The sequence below is a fragment of the Eumetopias jubatus genome, unplaced genomic scaffold (assembly GCF_037043125.1).
Source record: "Eumetopias jubatus isolate StellerSeaLion01/CBP00866 unplaced genomic scaffold, mEumJub1_p1.0 scaffold_12, whole genome shotgun sequence".
Lineage (NCBI taxonomy): Eukaryota > Metazoa > Chordata > Mammalia > Carnivora > Otariidae > Eumetopias > Eumetopias jubatus.
The window spans coordinates 102,578,425-102,598,369 of NW_028274818.1; the positions used below are offsets into that span (position 1 = coordinate 102,578,425).

At 58.2% G+C, this 19,945-nt stretch overlaps 1 protein-coding gene across 1 annotated transcript; it reads left to right on the forward strand.

Annotated features, from left to right (window-relative positions):
- Positions 1-600: 600 nt before the first annotated feature.
- On the forward strand, positions 601-19,884 carry LOC114214395 (uroplakin-3b-like protein 1). Its single transcript, XM_028110011.2, has 7 exons — positions 601-679; positions 2,445-2,597; positions 2,787-3,006; positions 3,493-3,569; positions 3,852-3,972; positions 4,777-4,951; positions 19,786-19,884. The coding sequence occupies exons 1-7, from the start codon at positions 601-603 to the stop codon at positions 19,882-19,884; spliced, it is 924 nt and encodes a 307-aa protein (XP_027965812.1).
- Positions 19,885-19,945: the final 61 nt, after the last annotated feature.

The window sequence follows — 19,945 nt, forward strand, 5'->3', positions numbered from 1 at the left end:
CCCTTCTGTCTCGGGAAGAATTGCCCAGTCCTGGCAGCGGCCAGAGCTGGAGGAAGAAGAGAGGATGGGTCACCTGGATAAAGAGAGGAGGAAGGGCGATGTTGGGGAGCTCTCCCTTCCAGAGCCCAGGCTGCAGGGAGTGCCCCCAAGCTTGCCTTTGGGTGTGACTGTCTCACAGAGGCTCTGCCCTGGCTGGCTGGGTGATCTTGGACAAGCCCCTGGAGGGTAACTCCCTTCAGCACGGAGGACTGTGGGGAGCCCTAGGTGCCAGGTTGGGACTGTTGGCCGACTGTCACTGGGGCTACCTGGACCTGGAGCTTGGAGTCAGGGGTGGGAGGGTCCGGGCTTGTCCTCGTGGCAGCTACTGATTGTTCTCTTCAGACCCCTCCCTGGGATGCCGAACCCATAGGGCCAGCAGATTCTGCCCCCAAACCTGTCCAACCAGTTGTCTGGGAAGAGGGGGCACCTTGGGAGGAGCTGCAGGAGGTGCCCGAAGCTGCCGCCTCAATCCCCCCCCCAACCCCCCGGCAGTCAGCGGAGGCTCGGGGGCGCTGCGGACAGACCCTGGGACAGACAGACTGTCGGACGCTCGGCCTGGCCATGGGGCTCGGTGGGGGTCGGTATCGGCTGCTGCCGCTGTTGCTGCTGCTGACCGTCCTCCAGTGGGGGACAGGCCTGGGTGAGTGAAGGGGGAGCCAGCTGCCTCCCAAGCCCCAAGTCTGGGGACGGGGTCCTGGGTGGCTCAGGGGAGATGGCCCACCAAAGAGGTCACAAGACAGACACCTGTCCCCACTCCCCAGGACAGGAGAGTGAGCAATGCTTCCTCCCTCTCTTTAGGGTTCTCATCCCCACGCCTCTTGAGCCCCTGTCCATTCTTGCCAGGGCCTCCCCTCCTTCCTCTCCTTCCTGTCCCCGAGCGGAGGTTTAAAGGACAAGGCCCCCAACGAAGCTCTCCCCGGTGGCTGCAGGTCACTGTGGGCTCTTAAACTGGAGGCGCTTAGAGGTGCAGCCCCCCATCTGGGCTGCTCCCCTCCTTCTCCCTTGTCTAGCGGACACTGAGTCCCTGCTGTATGCAGGGTGCGCTGGGCCTCAGAGACAGAAGTGGGCGCTCTGAGGAAGGAGAGGTCTAGCCCTGATCCTTTGGAGCTGAGTGAAATGGAAATGATTCATGCTGAACAGAACCGAGAGAGGGAGAGGGCTCTGGAGACGGGCGGGAAAGCCGCCTCCCCTTTCCGCTGCCCTCCAGTGCTGGGAGCCGGGGACAGGAGGGGCACTGCCCTCAGGGGAGCCTTCTGGACAGAGAGGCTGAGTCCTGAGTCTGTGCTGCCCCCACCCCCGTCTCTGGCACGGGGGCCCAGGCTGCCCTTCCCCAAGTGAGGCTGTGAGGGCCTGAGAGGGGGACGAGATCCAGAAGGGGAAGGTGCCTGGGGCAGGGTGGGAGGTGGCACAGCCCTGGGCCGGGAAGAGAGGATATCCTGCCCTCTCAGCCAGGACACCTCCCGGGGGGTGCACGTCTGGGCCTGGGGTCTTGGTGGAGACCTTCCTGTGTCTCCCCCCCATCCCCCCAAGCCACTCATTCCTCTCCTCAAGCAAACCAACCTGGACCATGTGGGTGGAGCTGGAGGGACTTGAGAGGTGGGTAAACTGAGGCCCAGAGAGTGCCAGAGCTCAAGGTCACTGGGCTCTGTCGAGTCCAGTCTAGGGTTGAGGCGCAGGCTCAGGCTCCCTGAAATCTGAGTCTCACCCCGACCAGGCCTAAGACCCTTTCCCCAGAACTGTGTATGCTGCTGGGGGAGGGGCCTCCTGTGCCTCCATGCCTTCCCCAGGCCCTGCCCACGGCAGGGACCCCAGCGTCAGGTGGGGCAGGACCTCCCTCCTGACCTCCCACAGTGCCTATCCCTAGTAGGCTAGCAAGGCAGAGGGCATTGGCTGGACTCAGGCCACCCACCCATGTCCCATGGGCACAGAGTTGCTAAGAAGCCCTCCTGATTAGTGTCTGACTGAAGCTTCCAGGAAAAGCCTCCATGCCTCCCTCAGATCGGGGCTCCCAAATCAAGTCTGTGCCTCCCCCCTCAGACGGGGCTTCCAGGACCACAACCCCCCCTTCAGACTTGGGCTTCCAGAACCATGACTCTTCCCTCCGCCGGGGGCTTCCAGAATCATGACTCTTCCCTCAGAGTGAGGCTTCCAGAACCATGACTCGTCCCTCAGACTGGGGCTTCCAGGACCATGGCTCCCACCTCAGACTGGGGCTTCCAGGACCATGGCTCCTCCCTCAGACTGGGGCTTCCAGGACCATGGCTCCTCCCTCAGACTGGGGCTCCCAGGACCATGGCTCTTCCCTCAGACTGGGGCTTCCAGGACCATGACTCCCACCTCAGACTGGGCTGTGGGGGCTTGGCTGTCCTGTTGAGCATCTTCTGTCTGCCCCCCACCTGCCCCAGAGCGCATCAGCTATGTACCCCAGCTCGCAAGCCCCACCCTGGCAGGGACACTCACCCAGTCTACCTTCACGCTGGAGCAGCCAACGGGCCAGTTCAGTCACCTCAACATCTCTGACTTGGACGCCATCTGGCTGGTGGTGGCCCACAGCAACGGTGGGTGCTGTGGGGCGCAGGCCTTGGTGTTCCCTCTGTGAAATGGGCGGGAGGTCTGGGAGGAGCTGCCGGTGTGGGGGGAGGGGAGGCAGGTCTGCAGGGGATGTGGCAGGGGGGCTGTCTGGCCTGGCGGGAAAGGGGGGAGCCTGCCCCTGCAGCCCACACCATCTGCCCTGCGGCTACCCTCAGCCACCCCGAACTTCACTGCCCCACGGAGGGTGGAGGACATCCCAGCCCCCGCTGACTTCACCCAGAGGGGCTACTACCTCACGCTGATGGCCCACCGGTCACTCTACCTGGGCAACCAGACTGGGAACCAGCTCCGGGTCCTCCGCGTTGGCAATGATACCAGCTGCTTCCCGGCCAAACGGGGCTGCAACGCGCCCCTGCCGGGCCCGGGCCCCTACCGGTGAGTTACCTCCCGGGCCCCAACGTCAGCTGGGGCAGCTCCCAGCTGAGGGTAGGGAGGCCTTGGGGAATTCTCCCTTCTTTCTCCGGCAGAGGGCCCCCCTACTTGGGCCTCTGCTCCCATGGGCCTTCTGGGCCCCGCGGGTGGTTTCCCCTTCCAGGCAGGGTGTGCTGCAGCCCCATCTCCCCTCACTCAGGGCTTGATTCACTGATGTTCGGTGCTGGGGATCTAGATCGTTCCATACACATTTCCTAAATGAGGACATTAAGGCCCAGAGAGGCTGAGAGATGCACCCAAGGCTACACAGCTGGGAAATGTCACAGCTGGAATCGGAGCCCCTTCTGGTGGGTTCTAAGGCAGGCTTTTAGGCCCAGTCTCCACTCCTTCCCCCCCCACCCCCACTCTCCAGGCACTGGGGGTCAAGGGGTCAGACTGACAGGTGCCAGGGCCAGAGGCCTCACCCCCAGGCCTGGGTCTACTTCTCAGAGTGAAGTTCCTGGTGATGAGGGACAGGGGACCTGTGGCTGAGACAGAGTGGTCCAGTAAGACCCGCCTGCAGCAAGGTATGGGAGTGGCCAAATGAGCAGGTTGAACACTGGGGCTGGGGACCCCGGGGCCTGGGGGGCTCCCGAGGATGGGCTGGGCTGGGGGGAATGGGCCAGCGCCCCCATCAGAGGCACCATTACCACGTTGCTGTCTGCAGGTGCCCTCCCGCAGTGTGGGGGGCCCCCAGCTGGGGCAAGGGATGGTTGGTCTGGAGGCTGGTCCAGGTCCCCCTGCTCAGGTCAGGTCTCTCCTCGCTGCCCTTCTCTGTCTGCCTGGGGGACCCCCCTCCCGCCCCTCAGCTGAGGCACTGCAGGCTGCCCCAGGGCCCCAAAGCGCGGGCACCGTGGTCAGCATTGCCATTTTGTCCGTCCTGCTGGCTGTCCTCCTCACTGCCCTCCCTGCTCTGCTCATCTACACCTGGTAGGTGGACAGGGTCTGGGCCCCCTGGGAGAGGTGGGGTCTCTGCCCGGGACCACCCCTTATGCCCCTCCCCCTCCCCGCCCAGAAGACAGCAGGTCATGGGGAGTGTGTGTGCATGTATGAACCCCTCCTCCTTTGTCCCTCTCTGCCTGCGTATTGCCCGGGTGGGGGACGGTGGTGGCAGGGGCGTGCCCACGCTCTCGGATCGCCCACCGCTCGCCCCCTGGCGGCAACAGCCGGAATTGCGAGTGGGGGGCTCACAGCGGACCCTCCCGCGGGATACACCCAAGTAGAGGAGAATTGCTTTTAGTCCGAGAGCTGAGCTTTGCCTCAAAACTTCATCCGGAGCTCGGATGCCGGGGCCTGGTGAACCGGGGGTACCCACAAGGCTTCCTAGAGGAAAGGGGAAGCCTGGCGTCTGGGTCGGATCTGGGGAGGAGGGGAGGAGAGCAGTTCTGGGAGGGAGAGGGGGTGTCTGGGGTGGGGGAGGATTTCTGGCAGCCAGGCAAGCGGGGTCGTGATTCCCAGCTGAGGAAAAGGGCTGTGTCCTGAGAGCCAGAGGAGCCAGTGGAGGGCTTCGATCAGGGGAGATGGGCAGATCCTGGGGTGCAGGGAGTAGAGGAGAGTCGGGGCGCTGGGAGGGCACAGCTGGATTTGTGAAGTTTAGAGGAATAGCCCGGTTCCCTTTGGTTAAGCCAGCCTGGCCAGTGAAGCCTCAGTTTCCCCAATGCTCCTATGCCTAGAGCTCCAAGCTGTGGGACTTGGATCAGGCCCTAAGTTCACCTTCTCTCCCCTCCCCTGAAGCTATGACACCCGTGGGAGCACTCCCATTTCGGGCCCTGAGCAGTCGGTGTGCGTGAGAAGATATGACACCCACCACGTGATCAGCCTTCCGGCCGTGGGGGACTCCAGCCTACAGATCCTGGGCTGGGGGCACGCCCTACCTTTTCTGGAGCCCCGGGGAGGAGAGTGCTTCCAAGTGAGGGTGGGGGGAGGGTGTCCTTAGCGCCAAATTGGGCCTGTCTTTGTCAGAAATAAATGTCCCCAACAGCCCCCTGCACATCTGTGTTGTTGTACACCTGAGCAGTCTCCCTGAACCCCTATCCCAAGCTTCCCTGGGGGCAGGGGCAGGTACTCAGGAGGATATAGCACCAGGGGTGAGACCTGGGGTCCTAGGCTAGCTGAGTCATCTGGATGCAGGTAAGCCTCTCTTCTGGCCTCAAGTCTCCCTCTCTGGAACATGAGGATGATTACACTGGCCTCCCTGGGCCGAGGTTACGCTAAACCAGTGAGGTCAATGTGTCCATCCCGTCCTGCGAGTGTCCGGCACTGGCTGTCCATCCCCCCAGCATCCTCCCTGTGGTCCCCTCTCCAGCTGGCCCTCCCGGTGGCCCCCCTCTGGCTGGAGGGCTTAGAGCCTCTAAGCCTCACACCCAGCCTGAGGCTCACTCTGGGCGTGGGGGGCAGGTCGTGCAGGTGAAGCTGACCCTGGCCCCAAATCTAATTCTGGGGCGCCCAGCATTTGTGATCATGAGCCCCACTCTGGGCCAGGCTCCACAGAGCGGGAGATGCCCCATGCAGGGTCCTGCCCTCAAGCTGCAGCGTACTGTAGGGGGGAGGAGAGGAACACCAGCGCTTCAAGGAATGGAGAGAATGCAGGTGCCAGAGATCCAGATGAGGCTACAGAAGAGGCTTTCTGGGCAGGTGTGGCCTTGGAGAGGGAGCAGGCCTGTGCCAGGCGACACAGGAAGGGTGCGCAGGTGGGGGGAACAGCATGTGCAAAGGCCCGGAAGCCACCAGGGGCTGGTGGATGGGCAGATTTGGGGTGGCTTGAGGATAGGGTAAGGGATGGCAGGGAGGCTGAGGGGGCAACCTGTGCCACGTGCTTCTGGGGCCAGGGGCAGGGAAGGAAGGTGCTGGCTGGGTGCCCAGGTGCCTCTCTCCGGGAGGTGCAAATGGCCCTAACTGGTTTACTAGCTGGTGCAGACACATCCAGTTCCTGCTCTGGAGGAAATGCTCACATGACCATGGGGGAGCCGGGCTGGGAGGGGCAGGGAGGGGAGGGGGGCAAACAGGCTCCCACCCCCTGCCTAGGTCAGCCGTGGCCTCTCCATCGCCTTTGTGGAGCAGCCAGGAGCCCCAGCCCTGGGGCTGGGTGACTCTGGACACATCGCTTACCCTCTCTGGTCCTCAGTTTCCCTCTATGTAAAAAGCGGGGGTGGAGCTGCACAAACTGACGCCCTGTAGGGTCAGGCCTGTCAGGAAACAGATGGTAAGCTGTTTGGCAGGACAATTGAGAACGTTTACAAAGGTGTGGTCAGCATGTTAAGGGAGCCAACAGGAGAGGGCCCTGACCCAGGCCACCCAGCGCTCCCGCACCTGAGGGGCCCACAGGAGGGAGCGGGTGTTTCCAGAACCCGTGAGCAGGAGTTCTGGGGGAGGGTCTGCCCAGCAGGAGCAGGGGCTCTAGATCTAAGGACGCAACCACCAGAGGGCGCGGGGTTTCGGTGGGGGGAAGAAATACCCCTTATGCTGGTGGCTCCAAATGACCTCACGGAACCAGAAGCCAGAGGGCAGGGGGCTCTGGGGGGTGTGGTCCGTGACCAGCCTCCTGGGACCGGAGCAGGACAGAGAAGGGCCAAGAATAGACTCACAGGATTACTAGGATCTGTTTTACTCACAGCACTTCTGACACCAACCGATTCTCCCAGTCTCCGGACACGAACTGGGCGTGCTAGGATTTAATTCAATTCTGACACTACCTGGAGTTGGTGCAGACCCCACAGGTAAAGGGCTCGGCCCCCTAAGACTGCGCCCCCACTTCAGACACTGGAAACAGGCCCTGGGTGCCCAGGATAGCCACACTGCTGTCCAACTCAGCTACAACACAGGGATTCCCGTGACCCCATCCTCAGATTGGATGATTTGCTAGAACGGCTCCCAGGACTCAGGAAAACTGTTTACTTACCATTACCGGCTTATAAAGGCCACAACTCAGGAGCATCTGACTAGAAGAGATGCATAGGGTGAGGTAGGGGGGAAAGGTGTGGAGCTTGTGTGCCCTCTCTGGGTGCACCACCCTCCCAGCGTGTTCACTAACCCAAAAGCTCTCTGAGCCCCATCATCTACGGTCTTTGTGGGGGTTCCCTCACGTAGGCACGATTGATGAAATCATTGCCCATTGGTGATGGAACTCAACTTCCGGCCCCTCATTATGAGGGTCACCTCATTCGCATGGACTCAGGTGTGGTTGAAAGAAGTGTGTTACAAAACAAAAGATGTTCGGGGCGCCTGGGTGGCTCAGTCGGTTGGGCGTCTGACTCTTGATTTCGGCTCAGGCTATGATCTCAGCGTTGTGAGATCAAGCCCAGTGTCAGGCTCCACGCCCAGCCTGCTTAAGATTCTCTCTCTCCCTCTGCCCCTACCCTCACCCCCATACTCTCTCACTCAAAAAAAAGATGTTCTTGTCACCCCTAACATTCAAAAAAATTCTAAGAGTTTTAGGAGCTTTGTGCCAGGAATCAGGAACAAAGATCAAATACATATTTCTTATTATATCATGATATCACAGAAGGGCATAGGCCACCTTTGTGGGCGAATCCTGTGGAATCAAACCCTTCCCCATCTTTGTGGTCTCCAGACCAGACAGAAGGGCAGACAGATGATCTTAAAGTCCTGTGCCAGACAGAGGGCTGCCTGAGGCCAGAGTGGGGGCATGCAGAGGGGATTCTGTAGGAGCCCATCCCTGAGTCTTGGAGGACAGGAACTCTGGCTACCTCTGAATGGATATTCCAGAGGCCCCCAGGCCACCATGCGCCCCCCATAGCCAAACCTAGAGCTGCCCCCTGGCCCCCTACCTCCTCCTGGTTCCCTGGTCCTCTAGCCCCCAGGTCAAATGGATTTTCTGATTTTCTCAGAAAGCTGGCTTCTGTTCTGGGTTTGGGCTCAGGACAGGTAAAGGACAAAAATGGAGCAGAAAGGAGAAGGCAGGGAGAGAATGTGTGGCAGGGATGGGGACTGTTCGCAGCCTGTTGCTTCAGCCCAGCCGGTCCAGGGAGACTCCCCCACCACCCCGAGCCCCCGAGCCTATGGGCCCTTCTCCCAGTGCCCTTCGCAGCCTCCAGTCTCCTCATCTCCATGTCCTGGCCCCCATCCACACCCCAGGTGTCCCCAGCAGCAGGAACCCAGGTGGCCCAAGCGGACAGTCATTGGAAATCAGGCAGCTTCCCACTACTCCCTGCAAATGTGCATTTGCACCCCATCTCTGGCATGGGACCTAGGGCTCTGCTGGGAATGCTGGCTCACACAGAGAGGTCTGAAGGCCTGGGGGTGCTAGAAGCCAGGCAGGTAGGAAGGGCGCTGAGGCCCTGGAGAGGATCAGCTAGTCCTAGAGTCCGGGGGTGGGCTGCTTCTGCATCTGACCCCACCAACTTAAGCTTCCTGGGGGATGTTTCCACCCTGGGGCACAAAAATGCAACCCCATTTGAGAGACGGGTCTCTCCGGGGTCCCAGCCACCCAATTGGGAGGCCTCTCCCCAGGAGGACAGTCCAGCCAAGGGAGTGGTTTCCTCCACTGTCCCAGGACCCGCTGGTGAGTCCCAGGCCAAGAAGCAGGTGCTCTTGGGGTCCCCCTGGAGACATGCTGTTGCAGGAGCCAGAGGCTCTGCTTGCTGGGTGGGTTGGAGCTGCCCAGAGTCAGGTCCGAGGTCCCTGTGCCATCCTGATGGCCCGAGAGCTCACGCCTGATGTTCCCCTTGCCCTCCTGCTGCTGTTCCCGCCTCCCGCCACCTTCACGGGGAGCCCAAACCCTCCTGGTCATTCAAGCCCAGCTTGAATGGCGCCCTTCTCCTGTGGCCGTCTGTGACCCCTTCCACTGCAAATTATTTGTTCCCCCCACCGAATATCAAGGACTCTAAGAATATCTCCTGGTTGCTCACAAAGGGGGGGGTCCCCATCCATCCCCGGTGGGGTGAAGGGGCCAGGAGAGACAGATGGGGAGCAGTGGAAACAGACAGGAGACTCAGCCTTGTCAGCCACCCCTGGTCCCTCCAGTCCAGCCCAGCCAACGCCACACACAGAGGGCGCGGTGAGTCAGAGAGGGACTCAGAGTTCGGCTGCAGGGGTGGGGGGAGGGCTGCAGGGGTCTTGGAGGGGAGGCAGGGGTGCCCAGCTCTCCCACCCCCGCCTCTGACCTGGACAGCAGCCTGGATGGTCCCCTTACCTTCCCCAGCTCCCACCCCCAGCTTCCGCAGCAGGAGGATGAGGGCGGGCTTTTCCACTGATTTCTGAAAGGTTCAGGAGGTTAATGAGAGCAAAGCACGGAACTCCACTCAGGAGATGAACTTCTGGGAAGTCAGGAACCTGGGTCTGGGCTGAAGGCCAAGGGTGGGGGGGGCGACCGCACCTCTGGTCTCGGAGCCCGACTGCCGGTGGCCCCAGGGCCATAGCTCAGCCCCTCTGACTGGCCACGGGGCGCCCCCGGGGAGTCTCCAAGAATATCAGAGACCTCTTCTCTCCCCATGGCTCACCTGCTTCCACCAGGGTTGTTTGGGGGGTGGGCTGTCACAACTTTGGTTGTCCCTACCTCACCTGCCCCGAGCCTAAGGCTCAGTTGGCAGGGGTGAAGGGGTGAACAGGTTCTGACCCTGGAGGGATGCCAGGCCTGCATTAAGGACCCAAGACGTTAAAGGCAGTAGACAGACAGGACCTTGGGTCTACATCTTCAGGCTTGGTCCCCAGGGTGGGGACGTTCATCTCTAGACCTTCCTCTGTGTCCCCAGCTGTCTGCTGTGCTCCCCAGGCTGCATGTTGGGCACTGGGGGCAGGAAGAGCTTAGCCACAGTCCCTGTCCTGGGAGGGGAAGGGTGGCCAGGACAGAGGGACAGACCCCAAGTAGACAGTTCTGAAGTGCCATGAGAGGAGCTCATGGAACAGTTTTGTGTCCTCTTCGGGGTAAGGAAGGGCTCTGTGTTTGCCGACCAATCCAGGGGGCCCTTCAGCTGTGACAGGGGGGCCCTGGGAGTTGCCTTGCTCTGTCCAACAAGGCTGAAGTAGCTGGAGTTTCCACTACTAGGCCACTGGGGGGAGGTAGAGGGGCCATCTGGTGGGTCCACTGGGGACTGGCGGGGGGGGGGGGGGGGTGCGGCGCTGGGGGGAAGGTGTGAAATGCCCGGGGAGGGGCCCTAAGAGTTGACCTGTTCAGGATTCTACCCTAGGACCCCGCGATTCTGCTCAAAGGTATTTCCCCGAGAGAAGGGAGCGCTCGTGTCCCGCAGAAGACACGTGAAGAACTTAGTTCAGAGCACCCTTATCCATGACCGCCGCAGGCTGAGCACAGCACAGGTGCCCCTCCACGGGCGAACGGAGAAGGAGATCGTGGGAAGCCAGGAACAGAGGAGAATATTCTGTAGGATTCCATCCAGATAAAGGTCAGAAAGCAGACAAGACTAACTGTCAGGACAGAGGTTGTCCCTGGGGGTGGCAGTGACTGGACTGGGGCACGAGGAAGCCAGCCTGGGGCTGGGAATGTTCTAGACCTTGGCCCCGGTGAGGGTTGCACAGGCGTAGGCGCGTGTAAAAATCCTTCCAGCTGTTGACTTAAGATGTGTGTGTTTTAGTCTCTGTTTATTCATGAGCGTCCAAGGAGCACCCACTGAATGGCACCACGGCCACAGAGGCGAGCCGGCCGAGGCCCTGCCCCTGAGAGGAGCTGGTCCCCCCGCTGCCCTGCTCACCCCGTCAGCCTGGCTGCCCCTCGCCCAGGCTCAGGCCAGAGAGATGTGGGTCAGGAAGAGAGTGTGTGGGGCCCAGCAGGGGAAGCGGGAGGAAGTCACACAGAAGGTGTAGGGGGACGGTGGGGGTCGTGCTGGGGGCAGCTAGGGCAGGGGACCCCAGGAAGCTGAGGCCAGGGGGCCCTCCCTGAGCTACATGAGAGGAGAAGGGGGTGATGGGGAGCACTGCCCGGAGGGGTGTTGGTGTGCGAAGGGTGTGCAGGAGCTCTCTGGGCAGGAGTCAGGCTGAGACCCAGGGGCCACCTCCCACTCCGTGCCCCGCCACCCCCACCCTGTGGCTCTGTTCTTCACCCCAAGACTCCTGGTTCCTGTCAGCCGAGCCTGGGGCCCGTGCCGAGCTGGAGTGGGGAGGCGGTGGCGCCAGGAGCCACAGCAGGTTTATGTTCTGGCCGCAGTTTCCTCGCTCTCAAGCCAAGTCCCTGTCTCACGCGTACATCCCTCTCTCTTTGGAGCCTGGAGAGGCCCGGTCAGGGCCCTTTGAGCCAGGGGCTCCTCGCAGTCATGCTGTCCCCACAACTTTGGGCCGTCTCTGCCCAGGGGGGCACCCTGAGACCTGGACCTGGCCCCTTCACGCCCACTTCCGGGTCCCATCCCTACTCCTTTAAGGCCAGCCTGGGGCCTCCTCTTCCAGGAAGCCCACAGGGAACACCTCTACCTTCCATAGGAAGCGTGTGCTTTTGGTGGCTCCTGGACCCAAGACTGTGGAATGCCAGCCTTCAACTTTCAACACCCAGGGCTCCTGGTTTCTCACTCGTCTTGCCATGCCTCAGTTTCCCACTTTGGGGGGTGGGAAAGTAGTTTTCACCCACAGGGGCGGAGGCTGAGGGGGTTAACAGAAAGGGGCCTCTGAGCTCCCTGCTGGCAGCCACCTTTGCTGCCGTTAGGGTCCCCGTGCCCACAGGGCACCTGTCACCAGCCCTGTGCCTGCCTCTGTCCACGTTGGCTTCTGCCCAAGACCACTCTCGGCCACCTTGGGATGCCCAGAGGGGCCTGCAACCTGTTGCCAACTCCCCTTCCAACAAGGGGTCCCTGGGGAGAACCGGTGGGGGGCAATACTCTCCTTCCCTCTGCCCCCACCTCAGTCCGGGGGCTAGGATGGTGCCTCTCGGTTCCTGTCTTTTCTCTTTCTGACTTCCTGTCTCTCTCACTCTCTCTACTTCTGTTTTTCTCCATCTAGGTCTCTCTGTCTTTCTCTCTGAGCCGGGGTCTCTTCTCTGTCCCCTCAGGGAGGCCGGGGCCGTGCAAGGAGTGGGCAGTCCATCGAAGTGACTCTGCGGCCCGTTGGGTGGAAAGCACTCGGTCCCAGCCTTGTGGTGTGGATCCAGGGTGATGAGGGCCGGCCCCCACACACCAAGGGCTTGGCCTGTGCTTTCCTCAGCCATAGAAGGCAGATGACATGAACAGCCCCTGGCGCCAAAGAGAGAATGTCCCTCAAGTGCTCAGCATTGGAAGGTGTCTCCCCGGGTCTGGTGACATCAGCCTGCTCTGATGAGTGTGACAGCCACTCTCTGGGGCGCAGCCACCGCTGCCCCACTTTATACATTAGGCAAGTGAGGCCCAGAGAGGTAGAGTTACTTGCCTAGAATCACACAGCAAATCCTATCGGAGTGGTGGATTCAGGATTTGAACCCAGCACTGAGGCTCCAGGGCCCACACTCTTCACTGTGGGCCTCGGTTTTAAAACCTGTAGTTAATGCTCTCTTCCTACATGGGGTGGGTGGCATGTCAAGACCAGCGGGGGACAGGGGGAGGCTGGGAACAGAGCCTCTCAGCCTGCCCCTCCGGGCTTCTCACTGCTGGCGAGTCCAGATTTCTCAGCACACTGCTGTCACCCGGCCCAGAGCCTGCTAGGGCTCCCTGTGGCCCCGGGCTCAGTCCAGAGTCCTGCGCCCAGATTTTGTGGGGGCACAGCTGGGCCCCTCTAACCTTCGTGTGGGCGCTGTCCTCACCTCTTTCAGCATATCTGCCCAGGTGTCTCCCCATTCCCTGCTCCTTCCTCTGACCCACTTTCTCGGCTTCCCCCTAACTAACAGTAATGCCTTAGCCCCCTCCGCTCCTGGCCTGTCTCCTCCCAGTGGACGGGACAGGCACCAGTGACAGTTGTCCCCAGGGGGCCCTGTGGGCTTGGGGCCTCCAGCTCAGGCAAATCCATGCAATCCAGTTGGGGGAAATGCATTGGCTCCAAAATAATAAAACCCCAAAATATAAAAAGATAATAAACGTTTACTTAAATTTCTTCCAAATGTCACACTATGTCAGCTTCGCTCGCTGCTGCATGTAGTATTTTAAAACATGTCACTGTGCACGAAAACAATTTGTAGGTCACATTTTCTCACTCTGGAAAAATCCCCAAGATTCCCAAGAATGCATGATGTTTGTAGAAAAATCAGGACCAGCAGCAAAATCACGGGAGTGACTTGTACCAAAATAGCTTCAGAAGCTAAGTTATAACATCATTTTCAAATATTTTTATGGCCAAAATATACATACAGAGTTGGGGTATAGCTGCATTTTTTAAAATTGTGGTAAAACACGTGTAACCTAAAATTTACCATCAGAACCAGTTTTTAAGCGCACGGCTCAGCAGTGTGAAGTGTATTTATAGTGTTGTGCAATACACCTCCAGAACTTTCTCATCTTGCAAAAACCAAAACTCTATACCCACTAAACAACAAGTCCCATGCCCCCCTCCTTCCATCTCCAGCCCCTGGCAACCACCATCCTACTTTCTATTTCTAAGAACTTGACTCTGGGGATCACATATAAGAGGAAGCATGCGGTGTTTGCCTTTTTGTGACTGGTTTATTTCACTAAGCATGATGGCCTCAGGGTTCATTCATGTTGGAGCATGTGACAGGATTTCCTTCTTTTTTTTCTTTAAGTAAACACTAACACCCATTGTGGGGCTCGAACTCACGACCCCGACATCAAGAGGCTCTACCGACTGAGCCAGCCAGGCGCCCCCAGGAGTCCCGTCTTTTTTAAGGCAGAATAATATCCCATTGCATGCGTGTGAAGGTGTGTGTGTGTGTATCACATTATCTTTGTCCATTCACCTGTTGATGGGCATTAAGTTTGCTTCTAATTCTCGGCTATTGTGAAAAATGCAGCCATGAACATGGGGGTGCGGATATCTTTTCAGGACCCTGTTTTCAGTTCTTTTGGTTATATACCCAGAGATGGGATTGATGAATCGTGTGGTAATTCTATTTTTAATTTTATAAAAACGATTTTATTTATTTCTTTGAGAGAGAGAGAGCATAAGCAGGGGGAGGGGCAGGAGAAGAAGCAGGCTCCCTGCTGAGCAGGGAGCCCGACACGGGGCTCAATCCCAGGACTCCGGGATCATGACCTGAGCCCAAGGCAGACGCTTAACAGACAGAGCCACCCAGGCGCCCCTGTTTTTAATTTTTTGAGGAACCTGGCATGGGTGCATTTTAATCAATTTTGTTCCAGTTTTCTTGAGATATAATTGACTTACCACCCTGTGTTAGTGTTAGGTGTACAACATGATGATCTGACACATGTGTATATTGTGAAATGATCACCAGAAGGAGTTTAGTTAACATCCACTACCTCACATAATTATAATTTTTTTTCTTGTGATGTCAACTTTTAAGATCTACTCTCTTAGCACCTTACGAGTACACAGCCTGGTATTGTTAACGGTAGTTACTACGCTGTATATTACATCCGACCCCTCCCTGGGGTAGCACCCAAGGGGCTCATCCTTGTCTAAGGCTCTTTCCCCATCCCTGTGGAGGCTGGAGGGGTAGCTGGTCCTGCCGCCCCTTCCAAGGCTCCCCTGAAGCTCAAAGCCCCAGACCCCGTAACTCCCAACACTTTCTTCTTCCAATATTACCCATGTGCTGGGAATTGAAACTCAAGCACTACCTCCCTCCCTCCTGTGCCAGGGAGCACCGGCTGTCCTGAGCCCTGGGCACCTTTGACCGGCGTGGGTCAAGATCTTACCCCATATTTTACCACTGCTTTGGTGTAACGATGAATACAATCCGGGCTGGATTCATTTGTTACATATTCATCGCTATTATATCCACTTTTTGCTTCTGACTCGAAAGAAATTAAAGCACTTTTGTGGGTCCCTAAAAATATGTGGGCGGAGATATTCCATTCAACTGACCCCGTGGGTTCGGGGCACAGGAAGTTCAGGGTGGGAAGGAGACCCACATGCTAACACTTCAAAATGTCAGCCTACTGCATCTCCAGCACCCACGTCCACCCACGTGACTCCCCTGCTCCAAACCCTGCCCAGGAAAATGTCAGAGCACTCCCCACAGTCAAGGCTCTCCATCATCGGCTGCTTCCTATCTGCTTCTCCAGTCTCACTTCCCTCGCTTCCTACACCGCCCGATTGGATGTTTCCAGAACACCCCAGGCTTCATCACACCTGCCCACCTTGGCTTAGGCTGCTCCCTCCATGGGGAGCATTCCCTTCCCTCTTGCGACCACATATCAGACATGCCCCCCATCCTTCCAGACCCAGCTCAAATGCCACTTTCTCTGTGAGATCTGTTGAGCACCCCGCTCCCCTCCATACCCCCATTCATTTCTCTGCTCTAGCACTTACCCACCCCTTTACGTCCATTTCTTCCCTTCAACTGTGAACCCCTTGAGGGCAAGGACCACCACGGCTGGTTTTTCTCTTGGCCTGGCACACAGCAGGTGCTCAATGAATGCTGAATACCTAAGCAGGTGGCTGAGTGCATGACTGAATGAACGAGGGAGATAGGAACCATGGGCAGTGGTCTGCTCAGCAAAAGGGTCTCCTCTGCAGCCCTCCACAGAGGAAGGGTCGGGACGGGGCAGTGGAGCCAGGTCTGGGCTCCCCTCCTGGCCCCGCCCTCTGACTCACCCCTCCCCAGAGACCGGTTTCTGGGAACAGGCTGACAGCTTGGCTGGCCTCCCTGGCTGAATCCTCCGTGTCGACCATGCTCTTCCCCGGGAGTCTCCGTGCTCTGGGGCAGTGCTCCCAGGCTGCAGGGCCAAGGCCAAGGCAGCGGCGGGTAGGGGTGGGGGTTACTCACGTGTCGGCAGCAGGGACCGTGTGTGGAGGGGGCAGAATGGCACTGCGGGAGGCAGAATTTGACACCTGCTGGCAGGGGACCCCCACAGAGGCTCCTCCTTCCTGCTGGAGTGGAGCGTGCTGCAGGATGCCGAGCACCCCACGGGAATCTCAGGGAAAAGGGGGTGACGGCACCTCCCGCACAGGTTGTCCCTCCCTCGAACCAAATGAGAAAACTGTGCGGGTGCCTGTTGCGCAGGTGGCATCTAGTGGGTGCTAAAGAGATATCACTCACGGGGGGCAATGTGGCAATTCCAGCCCCTGCAGTGGGTGTCGTCACTCCTGGGGACACCCAGCACCTGAACCCCCTTCCTCTATCCAGGGCCCTCTTCCCTCTCCCCCGCCCCATCTTCTGAGGTTGGTCCCTCCCCGCACAGGTACTGATGGCACTGTCATTGGTCTTCCCAGCCCTGCGCTGACGAGGGGAAGTGCCATGGTGCAGTACTTGGGACAGCAACACCCTGGCGTCCGGCGTTGGCCTGAGATGAGGGGTCCATGGTTAGGGCCAGCGCTGGGTGTGTCTGTACTAAGCCACTTTTGGCATGTGTTTTGGGGCGTTGTTCTTGGCTGGGTGCACCCTTTGGGCCTGGTTCTTTGGCTCTCCCCGAGAATCTGTGACACACTGTAAAGAATCCCTTTCTGTTTAAATTACTCAGAGCTGGTTTCTGTTGTTTGGAGCCAGAAACTAGGGCAGCGTGGCCCAAAAAAGCTAAGGGGGTTGTGGGGGCATCATTAAAGGTCTAGTGCCCAGACAAAGGGAGGGTTTGGTCTGTTCATGTTTGGTCTGTGCAGCACAGCACAGCAGGAAGGCCCAACCCTTCTCCGGAAGCTACACTCCAGAAAGGCCCATGACAAACTGGAGGCTTTCTAGGGACAATCACCAGGTCAGTGTGGGATCTAGAGCTCATGGCAGGGTTGGGGAGCCTGGCTTGGAGCTGAGTAGGCCGAAGGCTCTGGGAAGAACATCCACGGTTTAGGTTTCAAGGTAGCTTGGTGGGGTGGGGGGGGGGCAGGCCTTGCTCACAGCTGCAGTAGTTTGAAGATGGACAGAGCTGCCTCTGGAGGAGGTGAGCTCCCCAGCACCGGAGGCGAACAAGGCTGGATCCTGAAGTGGACAAAAGAAGCCCAATCTGGGCTTCCCCGGCTCTGCTTGGGGGGTGTGTGTGTCTCCAACCTAGGGAAGGGGTCAGCCTGCAGTAACCCTCAAACGTTAGACCTGGCGGAAGCCCTCCTGCCCCCCACTCACCAACCAGGCCTCCATAACAGCCCACAGTGGGGGGAGGCGGGGAGGGAGCCCCCAGTCTACCAAAAAGCCAACAAAGCTGCTTCTCACTCCCCAAGTGTCCTGGCCCAAATCCAGGGGTGGGGGTTGGGATATGCCTGAAGAATGACAAGGCAGAGGGGGCAAATCTCAGGGACCATGAAGACTGATGAAGGCCCTGATAAACTACCTAAAAAAAGAGCCCCGAGTACCCTGAGGAACCATTATTTTCCCACAGATGACGTCGACAAAGATCACAGCTTGACGAGGGAGCATGCCAGGGACGACATGGGGGAGTTGGCACGCTCCTGTAGGTCGGTGGCCGCGGACGCCGGACATCGGAACCACTACCGCAGCAAGAAATCTGCATCCCACACACACAAGTCTTCTGGCCCAGGGATTCCGCTTCTAGGAATTTATCCTTGGCTGCGTTTGCTCACGTACAAAATGATGTGTGAGCCATGCTATTGTTTGGTGAAAGCGTGCCGGCCCATCCACGCACAGGAGACCTGTCAAAGGGATGATGGTACGTCCACACTGGAAAACTGGGCAGTTGGCCGAGAATGAGAATTTTTTTAACGTATAAATATGTATGGCTTTCCAAGATAAAGTAAGAGAAACTGTAAGTGGAACCTGTTAGCTACTATTTGCGTGTAAAAGACAAACACATATGTCTGCTGCGGCCTCGTAGGCAGAGACTGTCTCCAGGAGGCTGTGCAAGGAATCAGGGGTGTGGATGCCTTGGGGGAGGGAATTTGTGTGGCTGGGAGAGAGGAGAGACTGACTTTTCATTGAAAACATTTATTTGCTTTTTATTGTTATTATATATATAGTTTTAAGTAAGCTCTATGCCCAGTGTGGGGCTCGAACTCACAACCCTGAGATTAAGAATTGCATACTTTAGGGGCGTCTGGGTGGCTTGGTTGGTTGAGCATCTGCCTTCAGCTCAGGTTGTGATCCTGGGGTCCTGGGATCCAGCCCTGCATCGGGCTCTCTGCTCAGCGGGGAGCCTGCTTCTCCCTCTCCCCCTATCTACCGCTCTGCCTACTTGTGCTCTCTCTGTCAAATAAATAAAAAAAGACTTAAAAAAAAAAAGAGTTGTATACTTTACCAACTGAGTCAGTCAGGCACCCCGAAAGCATCTTTTAATTTTTTTAATTTATTTTTTAAAGATTTATTTATTTACTTATTTGAGAGAGCATGAGCAGGGGGAGGGTCAGAAGGAGAAGCAGACTCCCCACTGAGCAGGGAACCCCGATGCAGGGCTCATTCCCAGGACCCTGAGATCATGACCTGAGCCGAAGGCAGACACTTACTTAACCAACCGAGCCACCCAGGCGCCCCCAATAGCATCTTTTAAAAGTAATCTCTAAACCTAAGGTGGGGGGCGCCTGGGTGGCTCGGTTGGTTAAGCGACTGCCTTCGGCTCAGGTCATGCTCCTGGAGTCCCGGGATCGAGTCCCACATCAGGCTTCCTGCTCAGCAGGGAGTCTGCTTCTCCCTCTGACCCTCTTCCCTCTCGTGCTTTCTATATCTCATTCTCTCTCTCTCTCAAATAAATAAATAAAATCTTAAAAAAAAAATAAATAAACCTAAGGTGGGGCTTGAACTCACAACCCCCAGACAAAGTCATATGCTCTATGGACTGAGCCAGCCAGGTGCCCCTCTTTTTTTCTTTCTTTTCTCTTTCTTTTTTTTTTTTTTTTTTGGTTGAAAGCACTGTAAACATTCAACATCTTTTCCATTTGGCCAAGTGTGCGTGTGTTGTTGAAATAACAAAATAGGGAAAGAAAACAGAAGGTAAGAGAAAATAGAACCTGTGCTAGGCACCCACACATACAATGTTTCCTGTGTATCTGTGGCAGGTGTCGCTGCTCCCTCTTTGCTGGTGATGAAATGGAACCAGCTCATAGAAGATCAGAGAGCCACTCAGAGTGACCGGCAAGAGAGGGGTGAAGCTGGGTCTGGGACCCAAGTGTGCCGTGATGTTTGGGGCAGTGCCCTCCGGGGCAGACAGATGACCAGGGCCAGCTGCGGCTGTGCCAGCCCCAGGACTGTGACCTCTCGATCTGGGAGAAAACCACGAAGGGGTGGATTTGGATTCTAGAAACTCAGCTCTGGACACAGTCTGGGAGAAGGATGGTGCCCCTACTGGAAAGGCTTGTGCTCACGGAGTCCCGGGGAGGCCAAGCCTAGCTCTGCCTGGGCCAAATGGGTGACCTCTAGCAAGTAATTTTCCCTCTGTGAACCTGAGGGCCTCATCCAAGTTCCCACCGCGGGGGAGGTAGGAGGCCTAAGTGAGGTGACAACTGAGAAAACCCCCTCCTCCCAAGCAAGTCCTCAAAAATAAGCCCGGTCTTTGAGACTCAAAAGCATGGTCCCCAAAACTCTGGACCGCCCTGGCTCTCGCTGCCTCCTTCTGGGTCCAGGTGGCTCTAACACAAACAGACATACTGTTTGCTAAGTTCGTCCGATTGTTCATTCATTCATCTTACACCTACGCAGGGCGTCCCACGCGTCAGGCTCGGGTGGCCGGGGCGCTCCTCCGCGCACGTCCCCCGCCCGCGTGTCCCCGCACTTGCCCACGCCTCTGAACACACACTAGGGCCCATAGCCCCCGTGCACCTGGGGACTGGCACTGGGACCACGCCCGCCGCCCACGCGTACCGGTGGCACAGGCCACCCGGGCGCCGACCGTCGCGCCCTCGCCCCACCGCCACCGCCAGCCCGCGGCCAGCCAGCAGGGCAACAGCCCCCGGCGCAGGCCCCTCCCCTAACCCCCAGGTGGCCAATGAGCGCAGTGATCTGGGCCGGCCCCGCCCACCCCGGGGAGCCCCA

Coding starts and splice junctions, on each gene's coding strand:
- LOC114214395 (XM_028110011.2), top strand. CDS start 601: ATGGGGCTCGGTGGGGGTCGGTATCGGCTGCTGCCGCTGTTGCTGCTG. Junction 680..2,444: donor CCAGTGGGGGACAGGCCTGG/GTGAGTGAAGGG, acceptor CACCTGCCCCAG/AGCGCATCAGCTATGTACCC. Junction 3,973..4,776: donor GCTCTGCTCATCTACACCTG/GTAGGTGGACAG, acceptor CCTCCCCTGAAG/CTATGACACCCGTGGGAGCA.